At 42.8% G+C, this 20205-nt stretch overlaps 1 protein-coding gene across 1 annotated transcript; it reads left to right on the forward strand.

The window, feature by feature from the left end:
• Positions 1-209: 209 nt before the first annotated feature.
• LOC141166826 (epoxide hydrolase 3-like) lies at positions 210-15012 on the forward strand. Its single transcript, XM_073653911.1, has 8 exons — positions 210-283; positions 5390-5707; positions 5817-5902; positions 7449-7606; positions 7692-7820; positions 8481-8584; positions 8667-8815; positions 9387-15012. Exons 2-8 carry the CDS (start codon positions 5438-5440, stop codon positions 9619-9621), a joined length of 1131 nt encoding a protein of 376 aa, XP_073510012.1. The 5' UTR covers positions 210-283; positions 5390-5437; the 3' UTR covers positions 9622-15012.
• The last annotated feature ends 5193 nt before the right edge of the window (positions 15013-20205 follow it).

The raw sequence follows: 20205 nt of genomic DNA on the forward strand, positions 1-20205 counted from the left end.
AGCGCCACCTCCTGTAGAAAACAGGATCAGCGCTAACGGCAGCAGCCAATCAGCAAGCGACCTCTCCTTAACCCCGCCTACGTCATGGCAACGTTGTTCTTCAGCCAAACCCACAAAAAAAGCTTTTACCTACCTTGCTGGGGGTTAAGTGTCGACCAATAAAATATCTTGAATAAGAGATAGGCAGCGCAATTATCCAATAGATTGCTGAGAAACCGGTCAGTGGGTGGGACTTGTGAAATGTCCTTTGTACAGTGGTCGAGTGAAGGAGACGGTATTACAGGTGATGTTGGCATGGCGTTGGCGTACGGGGTGTCGCTGCAAATTATTACATTAACCTATAACGCTGGCACTGTGGGGACCAGTTGTCGTTTAAAAAGAGTTTATGCTTTTCTGAACTGAGACTTGTGAGCTCACCCCCTTTTTTTCTATTGGGAGTCACGTGATGCGACTTTTGTGCGATTTGTTGGAACATATCAACAGACTTGAACATTTTTATTGTCAGGAAGGTCCCCAGTGTAAGCTCCTACGGCCATGTAGTGACTCCTGGAGAACGACAGCCCACCTAATATCCCCCACGTCCCCCTGTACACCAAAAACAACCATTAGAAATGTGTTCGCAGCTTTGATCAGTGGGGTCCGGGCGCTGAGACCCCCATAGGACGGTCCGAGCCCACGTACAGTCAATACTGTAACAATGACTGCATCCAGCCGCTGGATTCATGGGTGTACATGGTCGACACGGGGGAGGGGAACCCATGACAACGCCATCGGGTAACCGCAGTCACGTTGGGACGACTTCCACCATTTGCTGCTAAGTGACTGCAGCATCTAAGAGGTTAATATGCTGCGATAGGAGCGAGCGCTGATCACGTCACTTAGGGCTTGTTCACACTGCACATTTTTCCAGCAGTCAAAGACTGTCTGCTTTTCAGACAGAAGTCGCTTCGGGAATTGCTCCTTTTCCCTGGAATTTTTAAATCTAACTTTTTTCCATCCATTTCCTTAGCGTTTCTCTGATATTTATTTTTTATTTTTTGGGGGGAAGAGGGGGTTGCGTCCTTTTTAACTTGTTTAAATTCCATTCACACGTACAATAAATGCTGATTTTATTTTCCTGATGCTTTTTATCTGCGGCCAAAACGCACAATCATGATCTCATTTTTACATGTGTGTTTTTTTTTTCATTCTCCCTATACCGCAGGAATGTTAAATTCAAACACTCAGAGGGCCAAAATGAAAATCTTGGACAAAGTCACGGGCCAACCAATATACAGAGTAATGGGCCCCACATAGTCCTCCATACAGAATAATGGGCCCCACATAGTCCTCCATACAGAATAATGGGCCCCACATAGTCCTCCATACAGAATAATGGGCCCCACATAGTCCTCCATACAGAATAATGGGCCCCACATAGTCCTCCATACAGAATAATGGGCCCCACATAGTCCTCCATACAGAATAATGGGCCCCACATAGTCCTCCATACAGAATAATGGGCCCCACATAGTCCTCCATACAGAATAATGGGCCCCACATAGTCCTCCATACAGAATAATGGGCCCCACATAGTCCTCCATACAGAATAATGGGCCCCACATAGTGCTCCATACAGAATAATGGGCCCCACATAGTGCTCCATACAGAATAATGGGCCTCACATAGTGCTCCATACAGAATAATGGTCCCCACATAGTCCTCCATACAGAAAAATGGCCTCACATAGTCCTCCATACAGAATAATGGGCCCCACATAGTCCTCCATACAGAATAATGGGCCCCACGTAGTCATCCATACAGAATAATGGGCCCCACGTAGGCCTCCACATAGTATAATGAGTCCTCCATACAGAATAATGGCCCCACATAGTCCTCCATACAGAATAATGGGCCCCACATAGTCCTCCATACAGTATAATGGGCCCCACATAGTCCTCCATACAGTATAATGGGTCTCACATAGTCCTCCATACAGTATAATGGGCCCCACATAGTTCTCCATACAGTATAATGGCCCCACATAGTCCTCCATACAGTATAATGGGCCCCACATAGTCCTCCATACAGTATAATGGGCCCCACATAGTCCTCCATACAGTATAATGGCCCCCATAGGGGGCTTGTCGTCTTTGAAAACCTGAGACGTTCATAAGCCTGAAAATATAAATAGCGAATCGTTTTTTTCACAAATTTATTGGAATGTTTTTTTTGCAATTTATTTTCTTAGCACATTTTCTGCCTTTTTTTTTTAACAGTCCGACATATGTATAGCACAGCCGGCACCCGCGCTGTAGGGAGCAGGGTGCACATCTCATAGTGAAACCTCCCAGATAGAATGAATGACTTGAGCTTGAGAACTCCTGCCACATTTTAATGGGGGCTAGAAGTTTCGTGACCCTCACCAATCCAGTAGTTATCACCTAACCTGCCGTTAGGTTCCCACTTCTTATCAGAATATTCAGTTAAAGCGGTTTCTGCAGGGTTATAAAAAGATGGTTTCCTTTGTTCATCAGCAGTGCCACGCCTGACCAAGGGTAGTGCATGGTATTGCAACTTTGCCCCATTCACTTCATTGGGACTGAGTTGCAGTATCGGACCCAACCCATGGTCTGGGATGCCGCTGCTTATGAAAGAAAGCAGCCATGTTTTTCTAATCCTGGACAACCCCTTTTAAATGGATATTCCCATCTCCAAAATCCTATCCCAATATTTAGTAGGTGTAACAATAATATTTGCAAATACCTCCAATTAGAAATGTAGTATAGTTCTTCTGATTAACTATGTCGTTTACCCCATCTGCAGGGCATTCCTGTACCTTAGGTATCCATGATTATGACCGTAACTAACTGTCACTATATCAGTGGTCGTAACCATGGATACCTAAGTTACTGCAATGCCCTGCGCATGAGGTAAGTGACATAGCGAATCTGAAGAACTATACTACATGTCACTTACCCCATGTGCAGGGCATTGCAGTAGTTTAGCTATCCATGGTTATGACCACTAACTGCTAAAACTGTCGCTATATAAGTGGTCATAACCATGGATTTCTTAGCTACTGCAATGCCCTGCACATGGGGTAAGTGACAAAGCAAATCAGAAGAACTATTATACATTTCTAATTGGAGGTATTTGCTAATATTATTATTATTATTACACCTACTACATATTGGGATAGGATCTTGGAGTTGGGAATACCCCTTTATTTCTTGAAGGAGGTCTGCACCTATTTTGTGGTGGAGACCCCCCAATTCTGATATATCTGTATGACATACTGAGGCGATAGGACCCCCAGCTTAGCATCCACAGCAAATTATTACCACTGCAGATGTGGTCGCGGTGACGTTTCCAGACATGGCGATGTCCGCAGCATGAAATTTTTTAAAATTGCACAATTCCACAATACTGCTCAAGTAATATCTGATGGGAAGTCCAAGGGAACGTGCCATGGAGTCCCAGCACATTGTGCAGACAGCTGCCACTAGGGGGAGCTAGCCACATATGTATTTGTACATCCCTTATTGGCTTCAGTGGCAGCTGTATCCGTATGTATGCAGTGAGCTCCCCCTTGTGGTGACTGCGCAATGTCACAGTTTTATCACGTTACTGGAGGAAAGCGCAGCAGCACAAAAACTGGAGTAAACTATAGACATGTATTATGAAATAGAAAAATCAGAGTTTGGAGCTGCAGATAGAAAGTATTTATTATTTTGGTCATTTATTCCTTGGTTGTGTAAATGTAGGCACCATGCTGGTGGTGTTAGTATGGAGTTTGGCTTCCTGTGGATGCTCATCAGTGTCTTTTTCATAGAATCATAGAATGGTAGAGTTGGAAGGGACCTCCTGGGTCATCTGGTCCAACCCCCTGCTCAAAGCAGGATTCACTAGATCATCTCAGACAGATGTCTGTCCAGCCTCTGTTTGAAGACGTCCATTGAAGGGGAACTCACCACCTCTCGTGGCAGCCTGTTCCACTCATTAATCACCCTAACTGTCAAAAAGTTTTTTCTAATATCTAATCTGTGTCTCCTCCCATTTAGTTTCATCCCATTGCTTCTAGTCTTTCCTTGTGCAAATGAGAATAAAGATGATCCTTCTACAATGTCACAGCCCTTGACATATTTGTAGACAGCTATTAAGTCTCCTCTCAGTCTTCTTTTTTGCAAGCTAAACATTCCCAAATCCTGCAACCGTTCCTCATAGGACATGGTTTGCAGACCAGTCACCATTCTGGTCGCTCTTCTCTGAACTTGCTCCAGTTTGTCTATGTCTTTTTTAAAATGTGGTGCCCAAAACTGTACACAGTATTCCAGATGAGGTCTGACCAAAGAGGAGTAAAGACCGATAATGACTTCACGTGATCTAGACTGTATGCTTCTGTTAATACATCCCAGAATTGTATTTGCCTTTTTTGCTGCTGCATCACACTGTTGACTCATGTTCAGTCTATGATCTATTAGTATACCGAAGTCTTTTTCACATGTACTGTTGCTTAGCTCTATTCCTCCCATTCTGTATATGCTTTTTTCATTTTTATTGCCCAGATGTAGTACTTTGCATTTTTCCCTGTTAAAAACCATTCTGTTGGTTGCTGCCCACTGCTCCAGTTTATTTAGGTCTTTTTGAATCCTCTCTCTCACTTCTCTAGTATTAGCTATCCCTCCTAGCTTTGTGTCATCAGCAAATTTAATCAGTTTACCCTCAATTCCTTCATCTAAATCATTGATAAAGATGTTAAACAATACAGGTCCCAGGACGGAGCCCTGTGGTACCCCACTTGAGACATTCATCCAGCTGGATGTGAAGCCATTTACAACCACCCTTTGAGTCCGATCACTAAGCCAGTTATGAATCCACCTAACAGTTGCCTGGTCCATTGCATACTTGGTCATTTTTTCAATAAGGATGGTGTGAGATACTTTGTCAAATTTTTTGCTGAAGTCAAGATATACTATATCTACAGCATTTCCCTGATCCACCCAGTCAGTGATTCTGTCATAGAAGGAAATTAAGTTAGTCTGACATGACTTGTTAGTTACAAACCCATGCGGACTCTGGTTAATCACTTCATTCTTATCCATGTACTTACATACATGTTGTTTAATAATTTGTTCAAAGATCTTTCCTGGTATAGAAGTCAGACTCACCGGCCTATAGTTCCCTGGGTCCACCTTCTTCCCCTTTTTGAAGATAGGAACAACATTTGCTCTTCTCCAGTCTTCTGGGACTTCTCCTGTTCTCCAAGAATTTTCAAAGATTATGGAGAGTGGTTCTAAAATTTCTTCTACGATCTCCTTCAGTACTCTGGGGTGTAATTCATCTGGACCTGGAGACTTGAACTCATTTATGTTAGCTAAATATTCCCTCACAATCTTTCTGTTTACAGATAACTTGGATTCCTCTATTCCTTTAAAAGGACAGTGAAGATCAGTTGATGTTTTGTTGCAGACCGCGGTGCACCATGCAGTTCTGTGTGTCTCGGCTCCTCCTGATGGTGACCCGGGCGGCTCTGAAGGTATCTGGTCTCCTATTCTGGATACTGGTCTATGTTGCGTCTCTTCTGGCAGCTGCCTCCTACTTGCCCGATGCTCTGCGGCTCCTAGCCAGGAAGCCTTTCAGGGCATTTTATTGGCAGCCACGTAAGAGCGCCCCAGCCTGCTTAACAAGCAGCAAGCACGGCCAGCACGGGCACATCCGCATCAAGGTAAGAGTCTCATACATGGAGGTGGCGGGGTGCCACTAATGTGAGGATGAGAGGTGCAGGAGGTGAGGAGAAGGATTGCTCACTCATCATCTACTTATTCATTGTACAGAAGTCTGGTATACGCTTCCATTACGTGGCATCTGGAGAACAGGGGAACCCATTAATGCTGCTTCTGCACGGCTTCCCGGAGAACTGGTAATGTCCTCCACAATATGTGTTTAATGCTTGCTCACCATTGACATTACTGATCCTGCGTTACATCCTGTATTATACTCCAGAGCTGCACTCACTGTGTACATACATTACATTACTTATCCTGTACTGATCCTGAGTTATATCCTGTATTATACTCCAGAGCTGTACTCACTATTCTGCTGGTGCAGTCACTGTGTACATACATTACATTACTTATCCTGTACTGATCGGAGTTACATCCCGTATTATACACCAGAGCTGCACTCACTATTCTGCTGGTTCAGTCACTGTGTACATACATTCCTTTACTGATTCTGTACTGATCCTGAGTTACATTCTGCATTATATTCCAGAGCTGCACTCACTATTCTGCTAGTGCAGTCACTGTGTACATACATTACATTATTATTATTTATTATTATAGCGCCATTTATTCCATGGCACTTTACATGTGAAAAAGGGGTATACATACAAGAACAATTACAATAATCTTGAACACAATGTGACAGCGACTGGTACAGAAGGAGCGAGGACCCTGCCCGCGAGGGCTCACAATCTAGGAGGGATGGGTGCGGATACAGTAGGTGAGGGTAGAGCTGGTTGTGCAGCGGTGGTTACTGCAGGTTGTAGGCTTGTCGGAAGAGGTGGGTCTTCAGGCTCCTTTTGAAGGTTTCCATGGTCGACGAGAGTCTGATGTGTTGGGGTAGAGAGTTCCAGAGTAGGGGGCAAGCATGGGTGAAATCATTAGTAAATAGGAGCAGAGAGGTATAGAGAAGTCTGCATGGAAGTCAGGACAGGAAAGTTGGGTCACATACCATTAGTAAATAGGAGCAGAGAGGTATAGAGAAGTCTGCATGGAAGTCAGGACGGGAAAGTTGGGTCACGTACCATTAGTAAATAGGTGCAGAGAGGTATAGAGAAGTCTGCATGGAAGACATTACTGATCCTATACAGATCCTGAGTTACATTCTGCATTATATTCCAGAGCTGCACTCACTATTCTGCTGGTGCAGTCACTGTGTACATACATTACATTACTGATCCTGTACTGATCCTTAGTTACATCCTGCATTATACTCCAGAGCTGCACTCACTATTCTGCTGGTGCAGTCACTGTGTACATACATTACATTACTGATCCTGTACTGATCCTGAGTTACATCCTGTATTATACTCCAGAGCTGCACTCACTATTCTGCTGGTTCAGTCACCGTGTACATACATTATATCACATACCATATACTGATTCTTTTAGTTATGTTTTGTATTGTACTTCAGAGCTGCACTCACTATTCTGCTGCTCGTCATTGGAAGCAAACTTTTTGACAGCCATACCTCTGACAGCAGAACTCTTATTATACTAGGGGATAAAACTTGCAGAGAACCGGAGCCAGCTATGTACTAAGAAATTCTGTGTGATTTCAGCACTGAAACCCACAGAATTTTGAATGCAGCTCTAGATTTTAATGTAGATACATGATGTCGGAAGGCTTTTTTCCTTTAGTGTTGCTTACTCTTTCTGGTGACCCCCTCATACTGTTGGCAGGTATTCCTGGAGGCACCAGCTGGACGAGTTCTCCCCAGAGTATTGGACCGTGGCGGTGGACCTCAGAGGGTTCGGGAGCTCCGATGCGCCTCCTGAGCTGCGGGATTACAGGATGGAGACACTACTGCAGGACATCCAGGACCTCATTACGGCGCTGGGTGAGGGCTTTGTGTCTCACTTGTCTGATGTGGACAGGTTTGGTGTGGATTTTATTACATGTGGCCTGTTCTCTCTCCCACCCAGGTTACTCACACTGCATCCTAGTAGGACACGATTGGGGGGGCACCTTAGCCTGGACATTTGCAGTACGTCACCGCAGCATGGTGTCTCGTCTCATCGTTATGAATGCTCCTCACCCTTCAGCCTTCCATGGTGATGTATTCATTTTTTACGTAAAGGGGTGACTACCTGGTGCAGTAAACTGATGCGAAAGGTCCTTGTTTTTCAAGCTTCTGTTCAGATTATTGAATTGAGAATGTTGCCCCAAAAAGTTCACCCCCATATTTTTAATTTTTGTTCAACTACTCCTTGCAAGGAGCCGATTTTGGTGGAGAAGACCAAGGCCGGTCAGGCATTTCTCCTGCAGTGAATGGCTGCTTGAGCTGCTTGTACAGAGAGGCCTCCGTTCTGGCTCATAGAGAATGTACCTGTCACAGGACCGACCCCTAATGGGGCTTCTGGGCGTTGCTTTGAGACAAATCCTTTAACACCTTCTTGACATAGCCATAGTATGTTCTTCGTCGGGCTGCATGGAGTGGGCTCAGGACCTGGCACTCGCATCAGCACCACCACCGACCGGAATCTCGCAATGGCCTAGATGGTACTTGCAAAAGAGAGATCATTTGCGTACTTTTCTTCTCCCATGGAGCACCATCCCCCATACAAGGCTGCCATGATTGGTGAGCAGGCAAAATTCAGCTAGTTGCGGCCCCCATTACTTACATTACACCTTTTTATAAAGGGAACTATATGGTTAATAAGTGTATATAGGTGTATTTTTTTTGTTGTCTGACACCGATGTCCTCTCCCTAGATTACGTGTTGGCTCATCCATCTCAGCTCTTCTCCTCTCGTTACGTCTTCCTTTTCCAGCTGCCAATCCTACCTGAGATCCTCCTATCTCTGGGTGACTTTGAGGTGAGTAGAAGACACTGATGACCTTCCCAGGGTGTAAGATGAAAACCTAGATTTCATCTTAAACTTGTTCTTCCTTCCACAGTACATCCGGAAACCACTGGTAGATGCCATCATGGGGATCCAGAATGAAGAGCGGAGGCTAAGCAACGAAGAGATAGAGGCCTTCATATACTACCCATCCCAGAAAGGAGCCTTAACTCCTGCTCTAAACTACTACAGGAACTTGTTTGGGTGAGGATATCAAGAATTGTAACTTTAATTAAATGATAAAATTACTTCTGCCTAAATCACAACTAGGGCAGGTCTCTGCATATGGTTTTTATGCCCCCAGTGAACTCTATAGCTCTTTCAAAGGGAATCTGTCAACTGTTTTTTGCTATGTAATATGAGAGCACCATAATGTAGGGGCAGAGACCCTGATTCCAGCTATATATCACTTACTGGTCTGTGTGTTGTTTCAATAAAATCAGTGTTTTATCAGTAGGAGATTATCGCTACAGGACTAGGTGTCTGGTGCTTTCTAGTCAACTGATGTGTGAAACCCAGCCCCCATCACTGATTGGCAGCTTTCTGTGTACACCGACATAAAGCTACCAATTAGTGATGTGGTCGGGGTTATACACAGCTTAGCATTCAGAGTTCTGCAGCAGAGAAAACAGTGACTGGAACAAAATGACAGCAAACGGGTCACATCGCTGGAATCAGGTTCTCTGCCCTTACATCATGCTGCTCTCAGATAAGACAGCAAAAACTTGCTGACAGATTCAGTTTAGAGTGATATTTCTTATGTCTGTCTCTGTAGGTTCTTCCCGGTGAAAGCCCAGGATGTTCTTGTCCCCACACTGCTGCTATGGGGGGAGAAGGACACATTCTTGGAGGCTGCAATGGTCCCAGAAATGCAGCAGTACGTCCATGCCCCTTTCCAGGCAGTGATTATACACAATGCCAGTCACTGGCTGCAACAGGATCAGCCCGAGGAGGTGAACAGGGTCATGTGGGACTTCCTGAGCCGGGAGATGCCTGCGTCCACACACTGACTATGACGTGTACATACAATAGTTTGTATGTTGGAGCATGTAGTTATAATCAGCAAAAATGTGTGTATATACAGATGCTGACACACACACTCTGAAAAGTTTGGACACACCTCTTCATGCCATGGATTTCTTTACTCTTATTGGAATGTGCACATTGTAAATTCAGACTGAAGGCAGCAAAACCACGAAGGAACAAATGTGGAACCAAAGAGTAAAGAAAATATGAGAGTCGACAAATTACCTCGGCCTTCAGAAAGTGACCTTGAAGTCTGTTTTGCAGAGGCAGTGTTAGTATATTGCTGCGTCCTATTTCACATCTATTCTAAGCCAGAATATGGCAAGAAACACTCAACTAAGTAAAGAGAAACGGCAGTCCATGATTACTTTAAGACATGACTGTTAGTCAGTCTGGAATATTGCTAGAACCTTGAAGGTATCCTTGTGTGCAGTCATATAAACTCTCGATTGCTAAGCTGAAACTGACTCTCATAAGGACTACACCAAGAAAGGAAGACCAAGAATTACCTCTGCTGCAGAGGATAAGTTCATCCAAGTTACCAACCTCAGAAACCGTAAACTGACAGAACCTCAGCTAAGAGCCCTCATAAATGATGCACAGACATCAAGTAGCTGACACATCTCAACATTAACTGTCCAGAACTGTTGCATGAACAGGTGTGTCCAAACTTTTAACTTGTACTATATATGTATACACTCCTCAACATTGAAATTGCAACACCAAGAAGGAAAAGTTGTGGAATTATGGAATTCACAGGATGGACAGATCTACAAATTATGGAAAAATGTAAATGAAATTTTCAAAACTACTCGATTTATTCAGTATTGACTATTAGCGCCACGTCCAGAAATCCCCATACTTATGGCCTTGGTTGCTATCAATTAGGTTATCAACCTCTTCAAATCATATGACGTATATGTACATCAAATGTCATATCCCTGGCTTTGATACGGGCTCACACGCTGAGCCCGCATCTTTCCCCGCACATGACGGCTGATTTAACATGTTAGCTGTTAACTTTTTAAATCCTACTATCAATCTCTGAGAGTGGGATTTAAACACCGACAGGGGCGCACATCATTCCACGCTCCCATTCTGGCGCACCCATGACGTGATCGTGCAGCGCCGATGGATTGTCATGACAGCCAGGGATCTCCTGAAGACCCCTGTACCTGTCATTACTATCCTTCTGTGAACGCTGGCTTGTGGCCGGCGTTCATAGGAGATCGTGATTTCTCGTATACATAGCAGGGCCCAAGCTCTGCTGAGTATAGCATCAGCTATCGGACGATCGCAGCTTCAAGTCTCCGAAGGAGACTATTCAATAAAGTAAAAAGTTTAGAAAAAAAGTTTTTAACAATATGAAACACAAAAGTTCAATTCACCCCCCATTTGCCCCAACAAAAATAAAACCATTAATAAAAAATACACTTATTTGGTATTTGGAAATGTTCGATCTATCAAAATATAAAATAAATTAATCAAATCGGTAAACGATGTAGCGGGAAAAAAATATAAATGCCAGAATTACGTTTCTTTGGCCTCCGCAACATTGTAATAAAATGCAATAAGAGGCGACCAAAACATCGTATCTACCCCAACATGGTATCAGTAAAAACGGCAGTTCGGGGCGCAAAAAAAAAGCCCTCACCCAACCCCAGATCCCGAAAAATGAAAATGTTCCTAGTCTCGGAAAATGGCGACAAAAGAAAATATTTTTTTTTCTTCACTTAAATTAAAAAAATAAACTGTACATGTTTAGGCGTACTTGTACTGACCTGGAGAATCATATTACCAGGTCAGTTTTACCGTATAGTGAACATGGTAAATCAAAAAACTATTGTGGGATGGCATTTTTTTTTTTTTGCAATTTTACCATACTTGGAATTTGTTCCTGTTTTCCAGTACACTATATGGTAAAATCAATTTGTCATTCAAAAGTACAATTAATCCCCTCAAAAAAACAAGCCTGCATACGGCTATATTGACGGCAATATAAAAAAGTTATGGCTTTTGGAAGAAGGGGAGGAAAAATGGGAAAAGTCCTGGCGGTGAAGGGGCTGTCTTAGTAAGGTTCTGCCGCTCTGAGTGCACTTGGGCAAATCATCAAGATCCGCTGCTGGTAGCTTCCTTTGACCTCCCAGATGTGCTCAATGGGAGACAAGTCTGGAGACTCTGCAGGCCATAGTAGCACACGATGGCAGAATGTATAACTTGTATATAGAGATCTGACAACCCAGCTTTAATTTTGATATAACATTCTGTTACCTTGTATATAGAGACTGGATACAGCTACAGTGTATATACAATCACTGGGTGTGAGATAAATCTAGAAATCTAAGAAAAGTCTAATAATAATGTGTATATACATCCACACCATTATGGGACAACAATAATTGTTGTTGGCTCTTGGCAAAATCATGGCGTCGTAAAAATGCGCCCCAGTGATCAAGAACAGAACAAAAACCTACAGCCGCTCTAAGACTTAGTTCACATGAGCGTATAAAAAAAAAATCATCCGATTTTCATCCAGAACAAAAAACTGACGACTTTCATCCGCGTATAACATCTGTTTTTCTACTTAAGCTTTTATTAAATTTTACAAGAACAAATAGTTTTCTATGATAATTAGATGCTATTCAATGGTGGCTCCTTATGGGATCCCATTTTATTTTTTACTCACCCATAGACTTGAGTGGGCGAATCTAATCCGACATACGGAAAAGAATAGTGCACACCGCAATTTTTTTTTTCCTCACCTAGATACAAGCTGTGAAAAAAAACAACAAAAAAACGCTCATCTGAACAACCTAATTGAATAACATTCATCACCGTGTGATGTCAGGTTTTTTTTTTTCACAAACAGACAGAAAATACGCTCATGTGAAATTCTAAGGAGAACCATACGAGGTATTGGCAGCCAGACACGAGGTCAGAGAACAACCTGTCTGCTCCATAATAATTCCTAGACTAATCTACTGGCATGTAGGTGTAAATAATAATAAAAGGGATTGAAAAAATAGTAAAAAGTAATTTAAAAATATATGTAGAGTGGGTACGGAAAATATTTAGACCCCTTGAGTAGAAGCACCCTTTTGAGCTAGTACAGCCATGAGTCGTCTTGGGAATGATGCAACAAGTTTTTCACACCTGGATTTGGGGATCCTCTGCCATTCTTCCTTGCAGATCCTCTCCAGTTCCGTCAGGTTGGATGGTGAACGTTGGTGGACAGCCATTTTCAGGTCTCTCCAGAGATGCTCAATTGGGTTTAGGTCAGGGCTCTGGCTGGGCCAGTCAAGAATGGTCACAGAGTTGTTCTGAAGCCACTCCTTTGTTATTTTAGCTGTGTGCTTAGGGTCATTGTCTTGTTGGAAGGTGAACCTTTGGTCAAGTCTGAGGTCCAGAGCACTCTGGAAGAGGTTTTCAGCCAGGATATCTCTGTACTTGGCCGCATACATGTTTCCTTCAATTGCAACCAGTCGTCCTGTCCCTGCAGCTGAAAAACACCCCCATAGCATGATGCTGCCACCACCATGTTTCACCGTTGGTATTGTATTGGGCAGGTGATGAGCAGTGCCTTGTTTTCTCCACACATACTGTTTAGAATTATCACCAAAAAGTTCTATCTTCGTCTCATCAGATCAGAGAATCTTATTTCTCCTAGTCTGGGAGTCCTTCATGTGTTTTTGAGCAAACTCTATGCGGGCTTTCATATGTCTTGCACTGAGGAGAGGCTTCCGTCGGGCCACTCTGCCATAAAGGCCCCACTGGTGGAGGGCTGCAGTGATAGTTGACTTTGTGGAACTTTCTCCCATCTCCCTACTGCATCTCCGGAGCTCAGCCACAGTGATCTCAGGGTTCTTCTTTACCTCTCTCACCAAGGCTCGTCTCCCACGATTGCTCAGTTTGGCTGGACAGCCAGATAAATTTGCAAAAATTTCTACATTTCTGTTTTTTTTCAGTTAAGATGGGGTGCAGAGTGTACTTTAATGAGAAAAAAAATGAACTTTTTAGAATTTACCAAATGGCTGCAATGAAACAAAGAGTGAAAAATTTAAAGGGGTCTAAATACTTTCCGTACCCACTGTATATTGCCCTAAAAAAAGTATTTGCTCTGCTCTCACTTCATGGATTGAGAGCGATCAAGTGCAATCATGTCCCATAAAGGGTGAACAAGGGAATTAAGACCCGCGTTCTTGCAATCGGTCGGGCTCCCAATGTTGGGAATAGCTGATGAATTCATTTTGTGTAAAAAATTTTTGCCTGATCTAACAGTAGAGAACAAAGGAACTTTTTAGAGTGCTGCTATAAAAACCCTTAGTAGTGGGTCCCCGAGCGATCAAACAGTTATCACCTATCCTGTAGATAGCTGATAGATGCCTTTTACATACAAAATTAGCCTGTTCCTTAAGGAGAATGTATTATTAGAAATTACCTATTGTTTAAGTCAAGTTTTTTTGTTCAAAATGCTGTATTTTTTATAATAATTGGAAATACAGCAGTTCTTTCTTTGACCACTGAGCCTCATAACAGACTGAGCTCTCCTGTTCTGTAGCAATCACTTTTCAGCAGTTTCATTATCATCACAGGCAGGTTTACACAGGATATACCATTCATAATAGGTGACATTCCTCCCCTCCCTGCACAATGACCTCTGCACAAGAGACAGATCTACGTTCACCAATACAAAATAAATGAGTGTCCATGCTTTTTGCATAGGCACCATGCTACTGTCGCAGTATACTGCAGCAGTAGTGTTGTGTATTTTCTTTTTCTCAAAATCAGGGCTTGTCTTCAGTCCTGCTACGGCTGGAGACATTTTTTTTTTTCCGGACTGTCAGTGTCCAGGACTGAACAGCGAACTGGGAAGGGGGGAAAGAGAATTTTTCTTTTCACAGTTCTGGCAACCTTTATTTTCAATGGGGTTCGGGTTCTGGTTGAAGTTCGGGTACTGTTCTGGTACCTTTAAATAAAGTTCAGGTCGGGTACCAGAACCAGAACTTCCACTGGTCCACCCATCCCTAATAATTACCGCTAGCCCAGATACACAATGGTTGGGTTGTACATATAAATGCTCATTTTTGAGAGCAAAAGAACTGGTGATAATATATAATTACATATATATATATATGTATGTGTGTGTGTATTTTTTAGACATAGATCTGGTCCAGTGGCCATGGCTTTACCCTGTGGCCACCGGACCAGAGCTTGTTGGGGATACCGACAGGTAAGAGGAGGTTCGCCGGCCTGGGTAGTGATGTGTGTGTGTGCTGCTAATTTTTTTTTTGCATAATTATTTATTTTACTGATATTTTTGACTCTCACAGCCACTGAAGATTGTATGTCTGAAAATATAAAAAAATTCTCAAAAACTGTCTATGCGGTATTTCTTTATGTATAGCTGGACGTGTGCACAGAAATTATTGGACCCCACAGCAAAGCTCAGAAGGGCAATGGCCCTGGTTCAGATATTAAGCTTCTACACCCTCCCATTACCTTACTGCAACTTCTCTACGCAGTCACAGGCTGTCATACTCTCAGATTTTTTTTTTCTCTAAAGTGTCCACTACTCATAAACTTAGTAAGAATTGTCCCATTGCGGTCTCCTCACAGACCATTGTCACTCCTCTGTATGCAGCGTCAGACTGGGTTGGCAAAGGCCCACCAGTAACATTGATTCTTGGGGCCCACTGTTCAGCTACATGCAAAAATAACCTGACCCTAGAACACATTTATTTTTGCTTCTATATAATATTAATTTGGCTAGCTTGTTTAATGAATGAACACAGATTATACCTTTTCTGCAAATTGTGAATCAAGTGTAACAGCACTACTCATTAGCACGACTTCACAGGAGCGGCCTACCGGGGGATTCTCCGCTTCTCCTGTGGGCCAGTCCAAGCCTGTCTGTATGTCTTTTCTCCGCTTTTGGGGGGAAAGTGGTCACATTTTGTCTGGTCATGAGACTGTTTCCTCTGGCTCTGACGGAATGTGACCGCTGCAGTCAATCAGCGGCTTCAGAATGGCTGAGGGGGTCACCAAAATCTCCCAACCGGAAGAACAAGAGACCAGAGGGAACACTGACAGCAGTATCGAGGATCACCTGAGCTCTGGTAGGTGACAATGCTATTTTTTTACCTTCTAAAAAGGTTTTGATTAGTGGACAACCTATTGAATGCTTTTCATTATTAACAAAACTATAAAGTAGCATAAAATAATTGTAGAATCAGTGATAAACTTACTGAGCTTAGGCAGAGCTCATGGGTCATCCATCTGTTCATGTAAATCGTACACACCTATCGTTTGGGGCATCCTGATCAAATATAGGTAGTCTGTAAACTGGGAAAGTTCCTTCCAATTATATTTTGGCCGAAAGATGAAAGCAAAAATGAACAATGATGTCTTAATAAGATAAAAAGTTCACACCTGTTAGATTGAGGTAGATGGGTAGATTTCTTCAGAAATCTGGTGCACAACTGATTGAAATGTGGCAAAATGTTTGTGTGTCTCGAAGTTACCCAAAAATTTGATGACTTTTGGCATTTTTACACCAGTTCCAGACAGCTCAACCAACGTTTTATAGAGTTAGTGTGACTGGGCATGGCCAAGGGCATCCAACAAACTCATCATTATTTACGACACAAAGTGGAGTAAATTACGAAAGAAATTACGCAAGCCTCCGGTTGGAGCAACATTTCTGGTAGTGGTGCCCGGCAGTTGAAAGATGCCCAAAATTCATTAAAGAGGTGTGTGCACCATTTAATGAATTTGGCTCATTTCACTCAAGCACTTCCTACATTAAGACTGGCGTACAAAACTGAGGATATGGGGAAACAAATCATAGGTCCTTTCCATCTAAGTGGAGAATATGAAGTCCAGGTCATTTTCCCACTTAGTTAGAAACATAAAATCCTGACTTGGAGAAATTGGAAAGAAGTAAAATTCTGATAGTGGTGAATAAGGCAAATCCCACTTCATGCCAACCCAAATGGTAATGGAGGCTTGGAGTTCAGGAAAGGAGTCAGATGGTTGGTTGCTGTCCTGTAACTTTCAGCAGCCTCGCTAGGTCTCTTAAATGGAATCTGTTAGCAGGTAGCAGGTTTTTACTATGTATCTGAGAGCAGCATGATGTAGTGGCAGAGAACCTGATTCTAGCGATGTGTGACTTATTAGGCCGTTAAACTGTTTCAATAAAATTAGTGTTTTATCATCAGGAGATTATCACTACAGGACTAGGTGTCTTGTGCCTCCTGGTCCAACCACACCCCCACCACTGATTGGCTGCATTCTGTGGAAAGCTGCCAATCAGTGGTGTGGGCGGGGTTATACAAAGCTCAGCATTCCGAGCTCTGCTAGATCTGTAGAAGACAATTGTAATAGTATCACAGCTGCTGCACCCAGTAAACTAAGTGATACATTGCTGTAATCAGGATCTCTGCCCCTACATCATGCTGCTGTGAGAATACATAGCAAAATCCTGCTGTCAAATTGCCTTTGAAAGTGTTCTCCAGGACTTAGACATTGATGACCAATACCAGATTGGTGGGGTCCACACTCCATAATAAGCCATGTTGCCATGTCCTGCAGTTGATGTACAGAGCCGGGTCACCACAGCTCCATCCACTGTGTAGTGGCCGTTCTCCAGTACTGCAACTCAGCTGCCATTCACTTTAATAGGAGCTGAGCTGAAGTACCCAATACCTAAAAAATGGGCACAACATACATACACAGAGCTGTCCTGTTCTGGATTTGTATACTGTTACTTACACCTACCTGCCATGAGGGTGCCAGGTGTTGGACCCCCACTGATCTGATATTGATGACCTAGCCTAAAGATAACACATCAGTGAAGGTAGTTCAGCTGCAGGACTCCATTTGGGGGACTTTCCAGCAAAAAGGGTTTGTCCAAAGGGGATGACCCCTTTGAAGAGTCTGAAGAACCCTTGTACCCCCTTCCTAGTTCTCTGCTCAGAGGTCTTCAGCACAAGCCACATGATGGATGATGGCTATTACCAGCAATGGGCAATGATTAACTAACTGACTTAACGTTACCAACAATCTCGTGGGCGATGAGTAAGAGAAGGAAAACAAATCTTAAATCTTTTGAATTAATCAGAAAATTGCATAGGAGCCAAGTATTACATGGCAGATGTTACTCTTTACTGATGCAAAGTTTTTCAAAGTTTTTTTTCCCCAGTAACCCCCCATCACCACCACAACCATCCCCTCCAAAAAAGCTTTTTTCTTATTACAGTCCGTTGAAATTACTTAGGAAAATGTTCCTAATTTACCATTTTCCAGGCTGTACCTTCTGTCCGTGCTGTGAAGCAATGAGTTCAGGGTAAAAGTGGCTACGTTATATGTCAATGTCCAACACAATGCAATATGGCTAAGAATACAAGGAAAACTAGTAGTAATGAAATGTCTGTGACAGATCTGGAAGAAAGAGTCGGCTCCCTTCTATGAAGTTCAAGTACATCAGTCTTTAACGCGCATTATCGAGACCGCACCCTCCAGTTCCATTTTCATCTACACTGCACATTTCAAGCCTCTGCTTATGTTCAGCTTGGACTATCCCTACGCTTGATCCTACTTTCAGCCCCAGGGATTTCCCGTCCGGCATTATCGCACTCCTGAGATCCGCTAGAAACAAGAAATTAATAGGCCAGCGGACATCAAAATACAGCTGCTGTCCCAAGCATTGCTATCCCCGGGAATCTGCCCGGGGGCCGGATAAAACATCATAAAAGGCCATAAACAGCCCATGGGCCTGAAGTTCCCCACCCCTGATGTACACTAATAAGGCCCACCATTGCCTTTTCTTTCTCAATGTCCCTATCTATCATTAAATACTAAATCATGTTCTATACACCTGACCTGAGTGTACCAGGTTACCTTAGGTATTACCAATACAGTACCCACACAGCAGCATCAGTGCCTATAACACTCTATGCATTTTACATTATACCATAAAAACACAAAACAGCCGCATATCAGTATTCACACTACAATTGCTGTCTTCAGGGACAGGTATACACAGTCTCTGTCACACCCTTACATGGGATCCAAAAGTGCCAGACCTTTTTGGTGGGCAAAGAAAAATTATCCAAATCAACAAAATGAGCATGACTGCCCATCACTATAAACTAGAGATGGGCAGATCAATTCGCGGGACTCCGGTCCATCGGTCAGGTCAGTAGTCTCTGGTCGCTGGACGGGAGGCTTGCAAAGCTCTTATTTTCCAAGATCCCTGGCAAAAGCCATACCTGAGATCCAAAAAGATAAGAGATTTGTGAGCTCCCCGTCCAACGACCAAAGACTACTGACCTGACCGATGGACCAGAGTCCTGCGAATCGATCCGCCCATCTCTAAAAGAAACCCGAGCCTCCTCCATAAGAAAGAGACACCCTTTGGCATGAATCTGTTTTGTGTTCTTGCCAACTCATCAGGGCAGAGCAGGGCAGTATTTGGCTTGATGAGGGTCTTGGATAGAGGTTTAGGGGGTACTGTTTCTCCTGACTTGGGCGTACTTATAGGCCAGGCAATGCCCCATGGGGACAAAAAGTCTGCAAATTAGCTCTTCTCCAAAAGAAATAAAGCTGTTATTGGGTCGGACATTGACTTTTAGGATAGCTACCTCCAAAATTTACATTAGAAAGCCAGCTTTCATTTTTCTGAAATACTTACTTGCAGGATAACGTTTTCCCCAGGGAACATTGCTTTTTCTATAAGACTCTGTGCCAGATTCACCATTTATTATTCTAAGTCTCACGAGTGACATTAAAAAGACCATGTGATGTATATAGATGTGTATATATATATTTATTTATTTTATTTTTTTCTCTAAAGAGGTGCAAACTGGTAAAAGGTAAAAAGTAGCAGGGTGCAATTCATCACTTAAAGTTTTTTTTATGTCACTTTTCTGTCTTTTCTTTTATGGTGTCGGGTGACTTTTTTTCTGACAAATTATTAAACATGGTGCACGAGGTTAATAAATTTTTCTCAAAATCAAAAATGCTCTTCATTTTTGTCTTTTAGCCTTTTTTGCACCTCTTTAGAGTAAAAAGATGAGCGTTCTGCTAAAATGGCGCAAAATTTTGTGGGCAAAAAATGTCTGACTTATATAAAATTACTCTGAGAGGGAGGACCAGGGTATGTATGCAGAAAAAAATAGCGACTTTTTAAAAAGTGGCAATTGATGAATAAGCCCAAAAGTATCTGGAAATTCCCAACCCCGTAGACAATGATGTACATAAAAAATCTTTAAAAGATGTGCAAAAATAAAAAGAGGAACTTGAAACACCAAAAACCATAATGATTATAATAATTTATATTTTTATAGCACCAACAGATTCCGCATCATTTTACAATTCAGAGGGGACTTGTACCGACAATATATATAATAATAATAATTTTTATTTTTATAGTGCCAAAATATTCCGCAGCACTTTACAATTTTAGGGGGGACTTATACAGACAGTACAGAATAAGCATATCTCATATCGAAAGGAGTGAGGGCCCTGCTCGCAAGCTTACAGTCTATGAGGAAATGAGGGAGACACAA

This window comes from Phyllobates terribilis, unplaced genomic scaffold (genome assembly GCF_046119375.1).
Source record: "Phyllobates terribilis strain yellow unplaced genomic scaffold, ASM4611937v1 Scaffold_11__3_contigs__length_659146591, whole genome shotgun sequence".
Lineage (NCBI taxonomy): Eukaryota > Metazoa > Chordata > Amphibia > Anura > Dendrobatidae > Phyllobates > Phyllobates terribilis.